A 17,281-nucleotide genomic window follows, 5' to 3' on the forward strand; every position below is an offset into this window, starting at 1 on the left:
GGAGAGTAATCCTTCTGGCCTCTACCATATTACCTGTGCATAAATCAATAGAATCAGTAGAAGAGGAGCTTGTTTCTTCCTCAAATAACGCTTTAGATTCGTCCTCAGATAAGACTGGTGAATTCGTAGAAACCACTTCACCACCCTCGGATCAGGTAGTAAACGCGTCATTCAATGAAAGAAACATACAGCTTATGGTAATAAAATAAAATATATTAAGAAAAATTAAACTAAAAATTGAATAAAAAAATGCAAAGATGCAAATATAAAAATATAAAAATATTTGCACTAACCAATAATTTAGCACACTGTTGCAACTCTCCGGCAACGGCGCAAAAAATTGACGAGCGAAAAATTGCCGATTAAGAATTTATAATGAAAACAGTATTGCAAGTACAGTTCTTAACCGACGAAAATTCCACTTATCAATTTAAAAAGAGTTGTCACACTTTAAGAATAAAATACTGGGAGTAGAATTCCCAGGTCGTCTCCCAACGAGTTGACAAAAGAGTGCAGTTTATTGATCGGGAATTTTCTGAGAAGTTTTTAGAGTTGGCAAATAAAGAAATAAATGACTATTAATTAAAGCAATAAAAATTAACGAGAGATTTTATATAATTAAAATGAAAGCCTTGACTAGGAGAAGATTAATCAGAATTCCTATCCTTGTTGAATTTTCCCAAGTATAATAGTAAGAGGTTGTTGTTCTACTTAGTTATCCCTTACCTAATAAAGGAAAGTCAAGTAACCAACCAACTCTGATTCCCAAGTCCTAATCCCTTCCTAGGAAAAGATTAGAGTTAGAGACTAGAGAGTCAGCCAATAACTTCCAATTACAAATTAAACTTGAGTATTCCAACTCAAGAGTCTCCTATTAATCAATTCCAAAGTCAGGTTGGGAGTCTACTCCATTGACATGAATGCCATTTTCGTAAACATGTAAAGGGGGTAGATGAAAAACATGGCAATTCAAATAAAGTAATAAAAGAAAATTAATTAAAGGTAAAAATAACTTTTTGCATTAATAAATTCTAAAATCGGAGATATCCATATGTAACACTGAACAAACTGAATGGAAAGTAAAAGAGTAAGGAAATAAGAAAGCAAACTATAAAGATAAAGACTTCAAACGAAGGTAATAACTCTTCTCAATATCCAATCCGAAAGCATAAAACTAGAAATCTATGAATGTGAAGAACCCTAGAGGAAGTAGTGTTTTCTCTCTAAGATTCAAAACTAAAACTAAAAATTGTGTAAATGTGAATGTCTGTTGAGTCTCTGCTTGTCCCCTGGCTCTAGTCTATGTTTCTGGGCCAAAAACTGGGTCCAAAACCAGCCCAAAATCGCCCCCAGCGTCTTCTGCAATTTTTGCACGTGGCGCATGTCATGCGTACGCTTAAGTCACGCGTACGCATTGATGGTCTTCTGCGCGTTTCACGCCTGCACGTCAGTCACGCGTGCGCGTCGATATGCGACTTCGCTATTCACGCGTACGCGTCAGTCACGTGTACGCGTCACTGTGAAAAGCTCCAAGTCACACGCACGCATGAGCCGTGCGTGCGCGTCAATCCTCGCAAGTCAGCTCCTTAATTTCTTGTGTTCCTTCCATCTTTGCAAGCTTCCTCTCCATCCTTTAAGCCATTCTTGCCCTATATAGCCTGAAAACACTTAACACATAGATCACGGCATCGAATGGTATAAAAGGAAATGAAAAATATACAATTTATAGGCTTAGGAAGCAAGTTTTCAATCATAGAACAAAATTGGGAAGTATTTGTAAAACCATGCAATTTGTATGAATAAGTGTGTAAAGAACTGATAAAAACCACTCAATTTAGCACAAGATAAACCATAAAATAGTAGTTTATCATTGACCCAATCTGTACCTACTTTCTTTCATGCAATCACAAATTATCACAAAGGTATGTTTGCTGTTAGAGTCTTATATATGTGTCATTTATGTTATAATGTTTATTAATTTATTATATTTATTTTTATAAAATAAACAGAAAAATAATTTTTCATATGTGGATATTCTTCTTCTTTGCAAAACATTGATATTAATCTAAGCCTAAATTCACAACACAGGGAATGTATTTCACTAAAGACCAAAACATATGGCCATTTCAGATTACTACGGAGAAACTTATCAGTAAATAGTTTCAAAGAAATAAATCATTACTTTTCTTTTATATCCTCTGATCCAGGATTATAACTCCTACTCAATTAGTAACTCAATCCCTACATTTACTGTTATATTGGATGAATGGATGTGCATATTTCTTGTATTCCTATCATCTTATTTTTTTTCAAAACAGCAAACATAAATACGGATAACAGCAGCTCCATAAATACGGATAACTAGCAGTTAATACATGCCTCATGAGTAAACTAAATATTTGCTCTGGTTATTACTTTTTTTTTTTATCTAATCTTAATTTAGTTGATACGGTTATTTTTTCTTAATTTAGTTGATGCACTCTTGGGAGCTTTATATTCTTATGATCTATGTTATTTTCATAAATTATTTTAAAGTTGTGAGTAGTATAGCTAAATCTAGAATTTGTTGTTGCTTTGATGATCTATGTTGTTGTGTGTTAAACTATTTTTGATAATCGTGTATTTTTTAATGTAGGAAGAGATTTACAAATCATATGGTAACTCGTGACATTACGAAAGATTTGTTAAGTAGGATGCTTTCTCCAGCGCCAAGATGGCACGATTATTGTCCAAATATGAAGGAGGAGTTGTTTAACGATTTTTTGGTAAGTGATTATAATGTTGCCTCAATGCAATTTTAACAGATAATTGAATTGAGTAGTTACTAAGTCTTTCAATCTTTAAATTTAGGAAAAACATGAATTTGCATCAAATTATGATAAGGCTATGGCAAGAACTGTTTGGAATAAGACAATGCTTGATCGCTATCCTGATATTTTGAAAAGAGCAAGGGAAAGAGCTTTTAAGGAGGCAAACTCAACTAGTATTGCTGACATTAAGGGTCATGGACCTAAAGCAATGAAAGTTGATGTTTAGAATGGCTTAGTTGATCACTGGTTAGATTCAAAGTGGAAAAATAGGTCTGTGGCTCGTCAAAAAAATAGGGCTGCTATGCCTGCTCATAAACTACACACTGCAGGGTCTATCAGTTTCGGCAAACACAAGAGAAGAAAGGTATAAAGAAAAATATTGCATATCTCAAATGATTTATGTAGTATATTCTAATAAATGTTGTTACAGGAAGCTAAGTTGAAGCGTCGTGTATCTTTCCTTGAAGTATATGATGATGTTCACAAGAAAAAAAGTGGAGAATATGTTTCTGAAGTATCCAAGGAAATTATTGTAAGTGCCTTTAATTTTGTAGTCTAATTTACTTTCGGTTTTCTTAATAATATGTCCTTATTTTTCTGATGTAGGATTTATATGGAGAGGCAATATCACAAAAATATAGAGAAGATTTATTAGATCAACCTGAAGTTGATCCTGATGTGTGGACAAAAGTTGCAGGAACCAACAAGAAAGGACGAGTTCATGGGTTAGGCTGCAGTCTAGATATTGGTATTCGTGATCATAGAAATGTGTCATTACCAAAAGATACAGGTGTTTCTACAGTCAAACCAGTTTCACAAGCAAACATCACTCAAGCTATTAAAGAAGCATTGCCTAGTGCTATAAATGAAGTGTTGCCTAGTGTTGTAAATGAAGCTATACCGAGTAATCTACTGTCTCTCATTTCTAAGATTCTAGGATTCTCCCAAGAAAAGGATCATTAGAGTGACTTTGCTGGCAATAATATTGATTAGGTGGCTTATGTTAATGCATTTTGTTAGGCTTAGCTTATTTAGGTAGTTAATTTGTTTGATAGATAATTGATTGGGCATTTTGTTTCATTTTCAGGTTTTATAGAAGTTAGCTTACTTTATTGGTCGTTTACTTAGTTGATAAAAAATTATATAGATTGATTTTTATAGTTACTAATATTGTTAGATTTAGCTTGTTTTGGTATTTTATTTGTGAAGAGTCTATGTTGGAGATGTTACATTAGACTTTTATTTTAATCAATATGTTGGGTTTGAATTTTTTTTAAACATGTATGATTTTGATGAACTAATTTTATTTGTATGCATTATAATCTTTTAGTTCAATCACTAAACTAAAAAATTAATATGATGTTTATTTTAATATAGCGAGAAAATTAGAATCCTAACCGATATTCTAGAAAAATTAGAGACATACTCACTGTTGATGATGGTGACAAATTAAATACTCTATTGCGACTGAAATATTTGTCAGATACCTAAAGATTTGTTACTAGTTTAAAAGGAACTTGCGATGATATTTTGCAATAGTATTGCAACTAATTGACTACATATTATTTCCTAGCAAATTAGCGACTATTTCATAACTTTACTTTTTCATTTTGAGTAGCTTTGGTTTAGCGACAACATTTCTACAAATTTAATTAAGGATTTTCAAAGATTAGCTATAGATCTGCTACAAAATGTGACAGATTTGCGATCATATTTGCGGACAACTTGCGATGAGTTAGGTTCAGAAAAATTCCTCGCTAACTAGCGTCAACTAAGCATTCTATTTCATCTACGAAGTTAGCTTGCATTTAACGATGAGTCTGCTGTAGTAGAATTTGTCGCTAATTAGCGACTACAGTTTAGTCTATTTCTTCTATGAAATTAGCTTTTATTTTAGTGATGGATTTGCGACTATCTATTCGGTTGCTAAAAAATTTTCTGATGAATTAGCGACTGTTGTGTTTGCCTCACTGATCTGCAACTTGTAATTAGCGAGAAAAGCATTAGTTGCTAGACGGTAACTAATTCGTCACAAATTATATTTTGCGTCAGATTAACAATGATTTTACGATTTTTTTATGGTAGCTAATCGGCCATAGCTAGAGTGTCTTTTCCTTTCTTTTGTAGCTCTGAGGGGCAGATATATATGGGGTTAAGCTAGCTTGGGTACTAAGTTAGGGGCTTACTGAATGAGCTAAGACGTGGGATGTCTTGTATATATATATATATATATATATGTACATAGCTATATGTAGTCATTACTATGAATAACTTTATATGGGTCAAAGTAATGACGCGACTGATGGATGTGAACTAGTTGTGAATAAGAATCCCATGCGGTAGTATGTGAATAATGTTTGCTTCTATTCTATTCCATCTCATATTTTATCTGTAATTGACCATCGATTTTTGTGCTACGTTGAATAAAAAAAATTATCCCATAAAGACACGTTCACGTTTCTGATGGCGAATTAAACTCATACTATATTAATAAAGAGTTAGTTTTTGTAAGAAAATAGATTAGTGACATCTTACTATTAGCATGATCATGACGTGCTAAAAATTAGGTCATTATATTTTTTTTTGGGAGTTCTCAATTGCAATAATAAAATATTCCATTAGCAACTCCCAAACTTGATCATTGTTTTGCTATTCTGGTTATATATATATATATATATATATATATATATATATATATATATATATATATATATATATATTTGGGCTTTAGAATTTATTTAGAAGACATTTTGAAAAATTTTGTGTGCAGCTAAGATTTTAGTTGAGTAACAATACATGGTCTCTTAATTTATTGCACTCAGATACGAACTTTGACAATGACCAAGTAGTATATAAAACCCTTAAATATGTACATTATGTGTGTGCATTTGTGGTGTTTAGAATTGACAGTTGTCCAATCTATCTGAAAAAAAAAATAACGCTTTTGTGTTAATACAAATCTGTTATTCTTATATTTTCCAAAACTCTTGGTCATGATTATATAGTGATTGATTCCAATTAAGCCATACTTACCCTCAATAATGATCACTAGGGACTTGGTAATGAGGAAGATAACCTCATGATGCTCAAACAAAATGCTAACATTCTATTCTTAGCCTGAATAACAAAACGAACTAACCTCCCTCAGGGTCTCCCAAAGAACTACATCAAGCTTAATAGGCATTTTATTAATGCCTAAAACATTCCATGGCTAGCAAGGGCAGAGATCATTGCAGTCCAAACAAAAACATCCTTGTCCATAACATTGTCAAACACGTTCCTTGCACTCTTCAAGCACCCACTTTTAGCATACATATCAACAAGGGTAGTGCAAACATTAGCCTTAGAATCAATTCTCTTCTCCTTCACAATCATGTGCACCTTCTTTTCCACACTTAAAGCTTCAGTTTCAGCACAGGCCCTCAAAACAGACATCACGGTAGCATTCTTGACCTCTATCCCAGCCTTCAACATGCTATCAAATAAGGCCAAGGCGTTGATGTGGTGGTCAGCGTTGACAAGGCCCCCAATCATTGAAGTCCAAGAAATTACATCCCTAAAAGGCATTCTATCAAACACCTCCCAATTCGCCAAATTAGGAATACATATGGATCAAGGCATTCTGGATAAACAGATCTAACTCGAAACCCGTTTTAGTGAAGAGAGTGTGGATCTGTTTGCCTTGTGAGGTGAGTTTCAATCGGGCGAGACACTTAAGGAGGAATGGGTAAGTGAAGTTATCGGGTTGAGGTGGTTGGTGGTGGAGCATGGAGAGAGAGAGAGAGAGAGAGAGAGAGAGAGAGAGAGAGAGAGAGAGAGAGAGAGAGAGAGAGAGAGAGAGAGAGAGAGAGAGTGTATGTGTGGTGGGTGGGGTCGGGGTTGCAAAAATAGGTGGGATGATAGTGTTGTAATAATAGGAGTTGGGGCGGGGGATGGAGCAGAGGAGGAGGCCAGCGTAGGAGAGATCGCCGGTGGGAAAGAAGGCAGCGAAAGTGAAGAGCTTGGAGATGTTGCGCAATGCGTCATCGTTTTGGGTACTCCCTTTCAGGTGTTGCGTGTGGAATTGGAGCACGTCAGACATGCTTCTCAGCTCCATCACAACACTACCCAGTCATGCTTACTAGTCACTGCCACTCCATCTTTTTGTTCTTTACTAAGGGTTTAGGTAATAGAATTTAATTTTGATGAACCTTTATTGTGAAATAAATTTACATGTGCATTCAATTGTATAATGTTATATTAGTAAAAATACTTATTTTTATATTGATCACATAAATGATCATTTAAAAAAAATTAATTAAATATTTTAATTATTTTATTTACTAAAATAGGTATTTTGGACATTATTTGTTTTTAGGTATTGTTACATATTTTGTTTTTAGTATAAACAAAATAATTATATACGTATTTTGTTTACATTGTAAACGAAATAAGTCATCACAATTTTATTTCGCTAATGAGATATATGGAGTTTGAAAAAATACACAAAAAACGATATTTGGTTATATCTTGTTTGTAAAATTTGTGTCTATCTTGTTTGCACCATAAACAAAATACACTCATAATTAATTCGTTTACACTTTAAATGAAATAAGTAATAGGATAAAAAAACGTAATTTGTGTACAAATTATCTATATTAATAAATAAAATATTTAAAATAAATGATCATTTAAAAAATTCTAAATTAAAATTGTTAGTAATAAAAATTTAAATATTTTATTTTAATAAATATTCAATAAATATATTAAAATTTTAAATTTTATATTTTTTATAACATTTTTTAAAACCTAACAACACATTAATTAAATCTATTTTCTAGTTATATTATCCTTCATCTTCATTCCGTTATAATTTTATTTAACTTTATTTAATTAAGTTAGGCGTAAAGACATTTCTGACTTTTAATAAAGCTCAGGCCTAATTTTCTATTCTAACTATTTTTACGAAAGAAATATGATCCTCACTAAAAGTAAGGGATACTTTGATCTCTACTGTTTTTTACGAAAGAAATAAGAATTTTTTGTTAAAAAATTATCAAATAATAAAAAAAATTGATTTTGTGAAATTTTATTTGTAATTTTTGAAATTTTAAATTTTCATACACTATTAAAAAATTTATTTTTTAATTTTTTTATTAATAATAGTTAAATGGAGAATGACTATTATTAGAAGTGATGTCACAAAAAAAAATTAGAGTATGAAAATTTTTTAAAAAAAATAATATCAAATAAAAAATGAGAAAAAATGATGATGATAATGGTGTTGGTATTAATGTTGATTGTTGTAACACTTTACTACTCAGAGCTTTACGCTTAAGTCGTAGAATAGAGGTAGTGTGGTGTTACGGATCTCTAAAATAAAATACATACGTATAATTGCGGAAAAATATAATACACTAGGAGCCTTGAAAAACGGGTAAAACAAAATCGGAAAAATAAAAAGCGCAACGCTCAAGAAACGAAATATCTTGTGTGCTAAGAAACCTAATGATCATAGATATGGTAAAGCAAAAGAGTGGATAGATAGCCTAGAAAACAGAATAACTAGCTCCTGACTCAGCCCGCGAAGCCAAAGCTGGCCGGAGAATATTTACATACGTATATAAGTATCCCAAAATATCCAAAATACAGAAATAAAACCTTCACTCTCCTTAAACCTCTAAGAGGGACAAAAATAAACAAGTTTCTTGGAGAGAAAGCTAAGTACATATATACATAAACTGATAATCAAAAGAATCCAGGGACCACTCTGCTTCAGGGATCACTACTAGAAAACTAGTTATTACAGACGGATATTTTCGACGGATTTTATCCCACTGAAATACAGAGGGAATTTCAGAGGGATTTTTTGTCGGAAAACAAAAAAAATGAATTAGCATAAATTACAGACGGAAAATAGAATCCGTCAATAATTCCGTTGGAAAAATTAATTTTTTTTCTGTGAGAAATGGTTACAGACGAAAAATCCGTCTGTAATTAAATAGACAAAACACTGCATTTTATTAAATTATTGCAGATAAAAAACCCGTCTGTAATTTAAATTTTCCATCGGTAAATATTGAGATAACACTAATCTTATCTCTATCCACTCGATCCATTTACACTCCACCCATATCAAGTGAGCTTGTTCCTCTCTCCGTCACCGAGTTGCTTCTTCTCTCCGTCGCACCAGTTTCTTCCGCCGCTGTCGCCGCCGCTGGCGTCACAGATCTCTCTCTGTCGTCCCTTGCGTCGTACGGGCTCCCTCCACCGCCGCATCCAACCCTAACCCCAGAGCTTCGTCGCGCCTCCAACCCTAATCCCAGAACTTCGTCGCGCTTCCAACCCCTGCTTCGTCGCTCCCTCCGTCTTAAAGCCTCCGTCGTGCTCACTCTGTCGTAAGCCTTCAAACGTCGCTCCTTCATCCATGGCTGAAACTCGTAACGCTTTGTTTTTCTTCCTGCGTCGCCGGTCTCTGTCTCCTCCTGCGTGTGCCTGTGCTGAAGCTCCATGGGAAAGATATACAACGGATTCCATGGGTGAAGCTTAACCACAGCTACAGAAGTACCACGAGACTCGATTGAAGCAGTACAAGAACTACAAGAACCTCTCGTTCTCGTGAGGATCTCGACAAGGTGAACCCCTCAGCTGCTTCACGCTTTCACTTCTGATTCAGATGAAATTATGAATACTAATTCTAATTCGTTTCTAAACTCCCTGTTTATTTATTTATTTGGCAGGAGTGTTTGGAAGTGCAGAAGGAGAAGGCCTTCTGTATTGGCACCACTTGGGGTAATGATCACCACATGTTTGATACAATGACTGTGATGTCTTTTACCTTCATTTTTATCCCTTTGTTCTACGATGCATTACATTACAAGAATGTGTTTTATTTTTCTTCACTGACTCACTTTTGTTGTTTGGGTTCAGGAGCCAGCACCTATTGAATCCAACATGAGTAGCTTTTATGGGAAGAACAAGAACACTAACCCTTTTTTTGAGTTTTACAATTCTTTCCTTTCCTTTCTCCATAGTATATGCTTCTTTATATATAACCCTCAAATTGTTGTGATGGCTGTAGCTTTTCTTTAAATGTAACATACTGTTATTTCATTTAGTATTTGGCATTTCCTTGATTTGCCTTGCAGAGTCAATTCTTACTGCCTCTGTCCTTGATGTCCTTGCAGAGTCAATGCTAGAGTTTCTTTGAACTTGAAGTGCAAAAAACTACAAGTTGAATCTTGTTTGAAATCCAAACTCAACCCTACTCACCTGGTATGTCACTACTTGTTTTCATTCAATTTCTTCTCCCAAGGGTTTCTTTCTTGCATCATTCGTTCCACGCTGCATTTTTTTTCTAAGTAGAACTCTGGTTCTTTCATTTGCTTTTTTTCAACCACTAACAGCCACTCCTTTGATTCTGTTTATCTATACTGGATATGTTTCCTGGAAAACTATTAATTTTGGCATTCTTTTATTTTCTTACACTTTTTGTATTTCTATTTCAGGAAGTAGTTGATACATCTGGAGGGTAAAAAAAACTTACCTTACTTTGAATTTTTTGCTATTAAACCGTTTTGTTGATGAAAAGCTAATAAAATTCATGTCGGTATCAGATGCGGTGCAAGTTTCGTAGTTGATATTGTATCAGAAGAATTTGAAGGCAAGAGGATACTGGAGAGGCATCGAATGGTGAATGCTGCGTTGGAGGAGGAAATGAAAGAGATTCACACTCTCTCTGTCAAGAAAGCTGTCACCCCAGAGCAGTGGAAACAGTTGCAACAAGACTGCAACCAAGCAAATCCTGCTGCCTAGGATCATGTCTTTTCAGTTACAATAATAGGATATAAATAAGAATATTAGTGTTCTCAACATGAACAAGGTTAGTATATTAGTTATGAGTAATGAGCAGCTTAGAATAGATTAGATTAGTAGTAAGTGGTGATGCAATGAATGCAGATTAATTATATTAAGAGTGGGTCAGGTTTATATTGATTCTAAAGCACATTGTGTTTGGTACATTCAAGCTTCTTTGTTGTGCCCCCTTTGAATTCATTGTCTCCTCATCGCACAAGTTTCAGTCACATCCAATTCGAATCAATTCAACAATGGCCGCCGTGGCTTCACCTTCCTCCAAACAAAATTGAAAAACCCTAACCTGGAGGCCTTCCACTGCAAACTTACCGATCCCTAATTTCGTCTTATCATCAGAGGTAAAATAAAATCCCTTTCGCCCATTTCAACCCTTCTCCGCCCCCAACAGTCTCTATATCCTCTCTCTAATTCAACTGTACAATTTTATTTTCCTCTTTATTCTCTCCCTTTCGATGTTCTATTTTTATTCTGCTGAGAATTGAAATTGCTGGCTGAATTAGCTTAATTTTAGGTCTTCTAATCACCTTTCAGTTTTATTGTTGTTCCTTATTTTTCGATTATTTTATTGCTGTAGATTGAAAATGAGTAGGCATGGGAGCAGAATAGTGTACGTTGGGAACCTCCTTGGTGATATTCGTGAAAGAGAAGTAGAAGATTTGTTTTCAAAGGTACTTTGCTATTTTCGTTCGTGAAAGAGTTTGATTTTTCATTTTCTTAATACTTACCAATAGAAACTACTTTACACCTTGTGCTGCCTTTGCTGATTTTTTGTGTCATTGTTCATTTTAATTTTGGCAGGTTGCTTCTCTTAGAGAAGGTGTATCCCTAGAAACCAAACTTCTGAGCAGGTAAGCTAGCTTGTTTGCTATTTATGTTGGAAGGAAGCTGCTTTGCGACAAAGAGAGGTATGCCAGAAGAATGGATATTAATCATATCATATGTGGCAGAAATATGAACTGTGGAAATCACAGCCCCCTTCATGGAATACTCAATTATATTGAGAGACAGAATTTTGTGGAATACTCAATTTTTTTATTTATTTATTGTCATAGGGTGCTCTCAAGGCTGGAAAACAAACATAGGATGGGAGAGATGAGGAAATCACAGCCCTTCGTGTGGAAATTCAGGTAATTTTTGAAGAAAGCATGCATTTCTTTCCATAGTTAGATTACTATATATATATATATATATATATATATGGTGTACTCTAATATTTGATGTGAAGTTATAGCTATCTTCTTTTCTTTGTCAGAATCTAAAAGATGATGCAGCAGCAGCAGCTTTTGAACAACAGCAAGAAGCTTCAATCTTTCCCTTGTTTCTGGATTTTGATCTCTGCCTCCAAAGGAGAAGAAAAGGTGAGTTTCTCTTCCATTTTTTCATTTTGCTTCTGATTCATGTTGATTTTCTCTGGAACCATGTTAACATTCTGGTAGGATATTCTTATTTAATTGATTTAGTTGAATGCATGTGACTGTAAGCTAATTAGCAAGTAGCCTTGGTTTTGGCTGGGTAGGAAGATCATTGATTCTTGTTTTAGTTGAATGCATATTGGTCTAGGATAATTATTGGTGATTATATGTCTTTACATGTGATGTTTTATAGCTTGATTATTGATTTACTTTTTTTGGATTATCTGGTTTATGTTGATGATGATAGTAGTTGCATGTGATGTTTTACAGCTTGATTATTGGTCAAAGTGCCTTTTCAGTTTATCAGTAGCATTTGGCTAACCGACCTGTGAATGTGAGTCTTAAAGATCCTAGTTTCTGCCTTTATCTTGCATTTTGTTACCCAAAATGTTATTTGAGATCTCTGTTTTTTATTGCAGGTTCTTCGTGAACTTCTTGAGTTCAAAAGTGATCGTGCTCCAATACCTGTAGGGAAGGTTGAACCTACTTCAGCTATTGTGCATCGGTTCTGCACTGGTGGGATGTCTCTTGGAGCTATTTCAAGAGAAACTCATGAAGCAATTGCAATTGCAATGAACAGATTAGGTGGAAAATCAAATTCAGGGGAAGGTGGTGAGGTAATACAATTTGAAGGTCCAAGAGAAAGTATGAGAAAATCTCTGATTGGCTGCATTGCTTACAAGAGAAGATTCATATGCTACTATTTTTAGTGTAAATAGGGATTCCAAAAATTCTCCTTCGAGTTTTGACCATATATATTCCAAAAATTAAGAATAGAGATATTTTCTTACACTTTTATTTTGGCAACATTTGCAGCAGATTTGGCAAATTCAACGACTATTTCTTTGCTCTTCTCCAAGTTAGGAACAAGTACAAGTACAATCACTTACTTAATTAAAGCCATTCTTCTTCTTCTTCTTCTTCTATATAGCATACTCTATGGTTATAAGCTTACACGGTTACAGTACTATATTATATTATTATTGTTGTTGTTGTTGTTAATTTATTATCTCTCTCTGTGGTGCTAGAAGGTGCTGAATTAAGGAGAGAAGAGAGAGAGAGAATTTTGGAGAAGGTTTGAAGTGATTGGATCTGAAGATGAGTGGATCAAGTTAGGAACATGTGCTTCTTTTCTTGGCTGCTGCTTAATATTATATTACTCTAACTTGTCTTTGCTTGCTGCTCTTGCTTATTGCCACAGCTGATGATGTGTCTTCCACCATAATTATAAAAGTGTAACTCATACCACAAATAGAAACACTACAAGCCTATTTCTTTGCTTCATTCATGTACTAATAATCTCCATGGATTCAAATATCGTTGAATTCAACTCTATCAAACAGGCTTTTAGCAACAAGGAGGTATCATCTTAAACTGAAAGGTTTTATATATATAGAACCACTAACACTGCTACTTCCATATTACTAATTAATAAAGTGTTTGAACTGGATAGCTATATGCATTTCACAAGATTATTATGTATTATCTTAGCTTTTGTGGAATCTGAAATCTTTTTCTTTTTGCATATATTATGATATATTCATTCATATAATGATAAGATCTAAGATTGATCCCCCTTTTCAGGGTGTATATGTTTGCTTGATTCACTTGCTGCTCATGTATTGTTATGATTCCTAGGTTTTTGTTACCTTGTCATTGGTAGGTGAGAGGCCTTCTCTTGATTTGAAGTTTATTTAGTTGGAAATTCCAGTGTTATCGAATTTGTTGGATTTGTATGATTATTGATGAGATAGAAATAGAAATGAATGGTGGGGTTGGTTGGTTTTTGTTGTTGTAGGGTGCACCTGAAAGGTGGAGATTGGTGAGGGCTCTTGGTACTGCTGTGGGACTTCCTACAGAGAATGACATGGGCAACAGTAAAGTCGATCACTTTGTTTAAAATTAGATAAAATTGTGTAAAATTTAGTATGGTTGAACAATATACTGAGGATTATAGTTGATAATACACTTTGTTTATGTTTTGAATTATATTGACTTGCTTGCTTATAATAATTTTCTTAGTTTTATAATACGGTGAATTTGTTTATTTTTTGAAATGTTATAAATATTCGAATACAAATTAGATAAAAATTTGTATTAAATTTATATTTATTTTATATGAAAATAAGTTTATTTTGTAATTAGAAAAATAAAAAAATTATATTTTACCTTACTGACGGATTTACAGACGGATTTTCTGTCTGTAATCAGAGTGTAAGATGATTTTCCAAAGTTCAAATTACAGACGGAAAATCCGTTGGAAAATCCGTCTATAATTACAGACGGAAAATCCGTCTGAAAGTGCGTTGCCTTTGGGAAATGGATAGAAAATTTACAGAGGGAAAATCCGTCGGTAACTGGTAAAAATCCATCTGTAATTTTCTGACGGAAAAAAATCCGTCGGTAAATAATTTTCGACGGGGCTTTTACAAAGGGACAAAATCCTTCGGTAATTTCATCGGTAACCAAAAATTCGTCTGTAATAAAGACTAAATTCGTCTGTAAATCTGTCTGTATTAATCCATTTTCTAGTTGTGGATCCAGATGCCTCTCGACCTGCATCTGAAAACAACAACACAGTATGGGATGAGAACTGGAGGTTCTCGCTTGGTAAAGGTGCCACGCATATAATATATAAGGTCCTGGGAATGCTAGAAGCAATCCTAGAACGCCGATACTCAGTTATAAAACTTAGATTCTATACAGAAGCCATAAAAAGGGTAGGTGTTCTACGGAATTCTAAACTTATCTACTTAAACTTAACTTTATCACTAAACCGATCCACCTTTCCTCCACTCCTCCATCACCAATGATTTAGTAGAGACAAACAACCAAACAATTTCAAGCACAAGTAGAAAACAAATAGTGCAGGTAGAAATTATAACAATTAGCATATTATATATTCAGTTAAGCAATTCCATGTAATGCATAACAGACAAAACAAACAGAATGCACATGATGTATGCCTATCCTATAGCTAATGAGGTTCATCTGTCGGTTATCCAGCCAACCCGACAAGTCTGAAACCCTTAGACTATCCCTCGTCGCGCATCCCCATGAGTCTATGCATAGCTTTTCACATTTTATTCATAATTCATACATTCATTCATTTACATATAACTTACTCAATGGGAGATATCCATTCCCGAAAATTTATACGTGCCCAGTCACCCTTACGACATAGGATCTACAGAGTATCGAGTTTCAACCTGGAACACATGGTGGCAAGCCACAGTTCTGTCACCCAGGAAAACTTGTATCTCAGATATCATTAAATTCATAAGCCGTATAATATTCATAACCATTCATATTCATTATATAATCATTCATCATAGCCATGGCATCATGATTTCATTTAACCTTCACATCATTCTCTTATAATTCATCATGTTTATCCCTTTTCTTCATTCTCAAGTTACCTCAATTTTCTAGCTTCAACTAATTACTAAACTTTCTAATAAGATCTAGGGTTGAAAGGGTAAAAATAGAGGTTTAAGGGTTCAAAACCATGCTTGAATCACAAAAATACAGGTGCAGAAACACAGAGTGTGTGCGGACGTACACACGTGTGCGTGCGCACAATATGTGAAAAGCAGAGCGTGTGCGTGCGCACACCAGCCAAGAACTACTTAGTGTGCGTGCGCATCATGGCGTGCATACGCACAAATGAAATTTTTGCTACTGCTGGGTGCGTGCGCACATCAGTGTGCGTATGCACACACCAGAAATCTTGATTTTGCTGTACTTAAGAAATTTCAGTTTTTTGCACAAGATTTTCGGCGTCCATAACTTCCTCTACAGAATTCGGTTTTCCACAAAATTTATATTGTTCTAAATCTTATAAAACCCTCTTTGATTTGAAATAAATCTCATCTTCATCCAAAATTTGAGTTTCAAGTTATGGATTGCCAAAGTTCGTAAAAATCAAGTTTTCGTTCAAAGCCTCAAACCTCTATTTTCTTTAAAAAATTCAACTTACCGTCTTTATATCTATCAACACAACCTATCAATAACATTACCACAATAGTCACCATGATAAACCATACCTCAAATCAATAATAACATACATACACTTCCCAAATGCATCAAATCCCCAACTAGCCAACAAGCACCAAAATCAACAGAACATCACTTTTCCATTACCACAATAATCCTTCCATAACTACTATAACCCAATTCCACAATATCATATATCAACCTTGCAAATATATCAACAAATTTGTTATCCACCAATCCAAGACCTTCATATATTCTTTCAACAAGTTCATAGTCATAAATTCATCAATTCACATCCTATTATCCTCATCCACAACAATAACCTAATACACAACTCATAGTACAATTCAACAACAAGGACACTAAACATTAAACGTTCTTTTACATTCCAACTTATCCTAGGGTTGTCTAGCCTAAGTTTTCACAGAGCATTATATATTAAGTACGCGAAACCTAAACCATACATTGGCCGATTTCCACGTATTTATCCAAGGTAACCCACAAGGCAAAGTTGTAAGCCTCAACCACCAAAAATCCAGCAACTTGAACTCTCACCAAGCTTCCAATTAAGCTTCCAACATATCCAATTGCCTCATATCACATATTTACATGCACCTAACATAATTATCACAACATATTCCCAAAATTCAATACCCAAAATACAAATTAAAGAATTAACTAGAGTTCTAGGATTCTCACCTTACCAACGAAAAAATTGGGACAAGACTCGGCAAGTCCACCAAGTTATTTTGATCTTAAACACTGAAATTTAACAATTTCAACATTTTTGCTCATGAATTTTCGAAATTGAAACTGGGGAATTGGGGAAGAAAACATGACTTTCTTACCTTACAATGTACCGAACTTTGTAGAGCTCGATGCCACGGTCGCGTGGCTGCAAACGGTACAGCGATCGGAGCTCCGAATCAAAAGTTACATGGATTTGAATGAAATCAAGGGTTTTGGAACTCAAGATGTTCTTCCCCTTGTTTGGCTTGCTTCCAGCGTGTTTTGCATGCAAAAATGGGAAGAGGAGCTTCAGCTCATTTTATTTAATGAGCTGGTTAGGCCCACAGGTCCGGTTCGACCGATTCGGCCCGTTCGATCCAATTGTGGGCCAAATTCTTTGAAATTAGCGTCAAAATTCTCGATTTAATTAGTTCTATCTTATTTTAATATAAAATTAACATTTCCAATAATTTTATTAAA

The 17,281-nt window shown here is 34.4% G+C and overlaps 2 protein-coding genes and 1 long non-coding RNA gene across 3 annotated transcripts; 2 read left to right on the forward strand and 1 right to left on the reverse strand.

Annotated features, from left to right (window-relative positions):
• Nucleotides 1-6,005: 6,005 nt before the first annotated feature.
• On the reverse strand, nt 6,006-6,344 carry LOC140180616 (putative pentatricopeptide repeat-containing protein At3g49142). The gene has a single exon (XM_072221868.1). It carries the CDS (start codon nt 6,342-6,344, stop codon nt 6,006-6,008), a length of 339 nt encoding a protein of 112 aa, XP_072077969.1.
• Nucleotides 6,345-9,324: 2,980 nt separating this feature from the next.
• Nucleotides 9,325-10,840, forward strand: LOC112763361 (protein BOLA2-like). The gene is made up of 5 exons (XM_072221869.1): nt 9,325-9,328; nt 9,530-9,581; nt 9,977-10,064; nt 10,298-10,320; nt 10,406-10,840. The coding sequence occupies exons 1-5, from the start codon at nt 9,325-9,327 to the stop codon at nt 10,602-10,604; spliced, it is 366 nt and encodes a 121-aa protein (XP_072077970.1). The 3' UTR covers nt 10,605-10,840.
• Nucleotides 10,841-12,281: 1,441 nt separating this feature from the next.
• LOC140180965 (uncharacterized) lies at nt 12,282-14,065 on the forward strand. Its single transcript, XR_011875280.1, has 3 exons — nt 12,282-12,410; nt 12,496-13,437; nt 13,661-14,065. It is a non-coding gene; the product is annotated as an uncharacterized lncRNA (long non-coding RNA).
• Nucleotides 14,066-17,281: the final 3,216 nt, after the last annotated feature.

The sequence above is a fragment of the Arachis hypogaea genome, chromosome 17, assembly GCF_003086295.3.
Source record: "Arachis hypogaea cultivar Tifrunner chromosome 17, arahy.Tifrunner.gnm2.J5K5, whole genome shotgun sequence".
Lineage (NCBI taxonomy): Eukaryota > Viridiplantae > Streptophyta > Magnoliopsida > Fabales > Fabaceae > Arachis > Arachis hypogaea.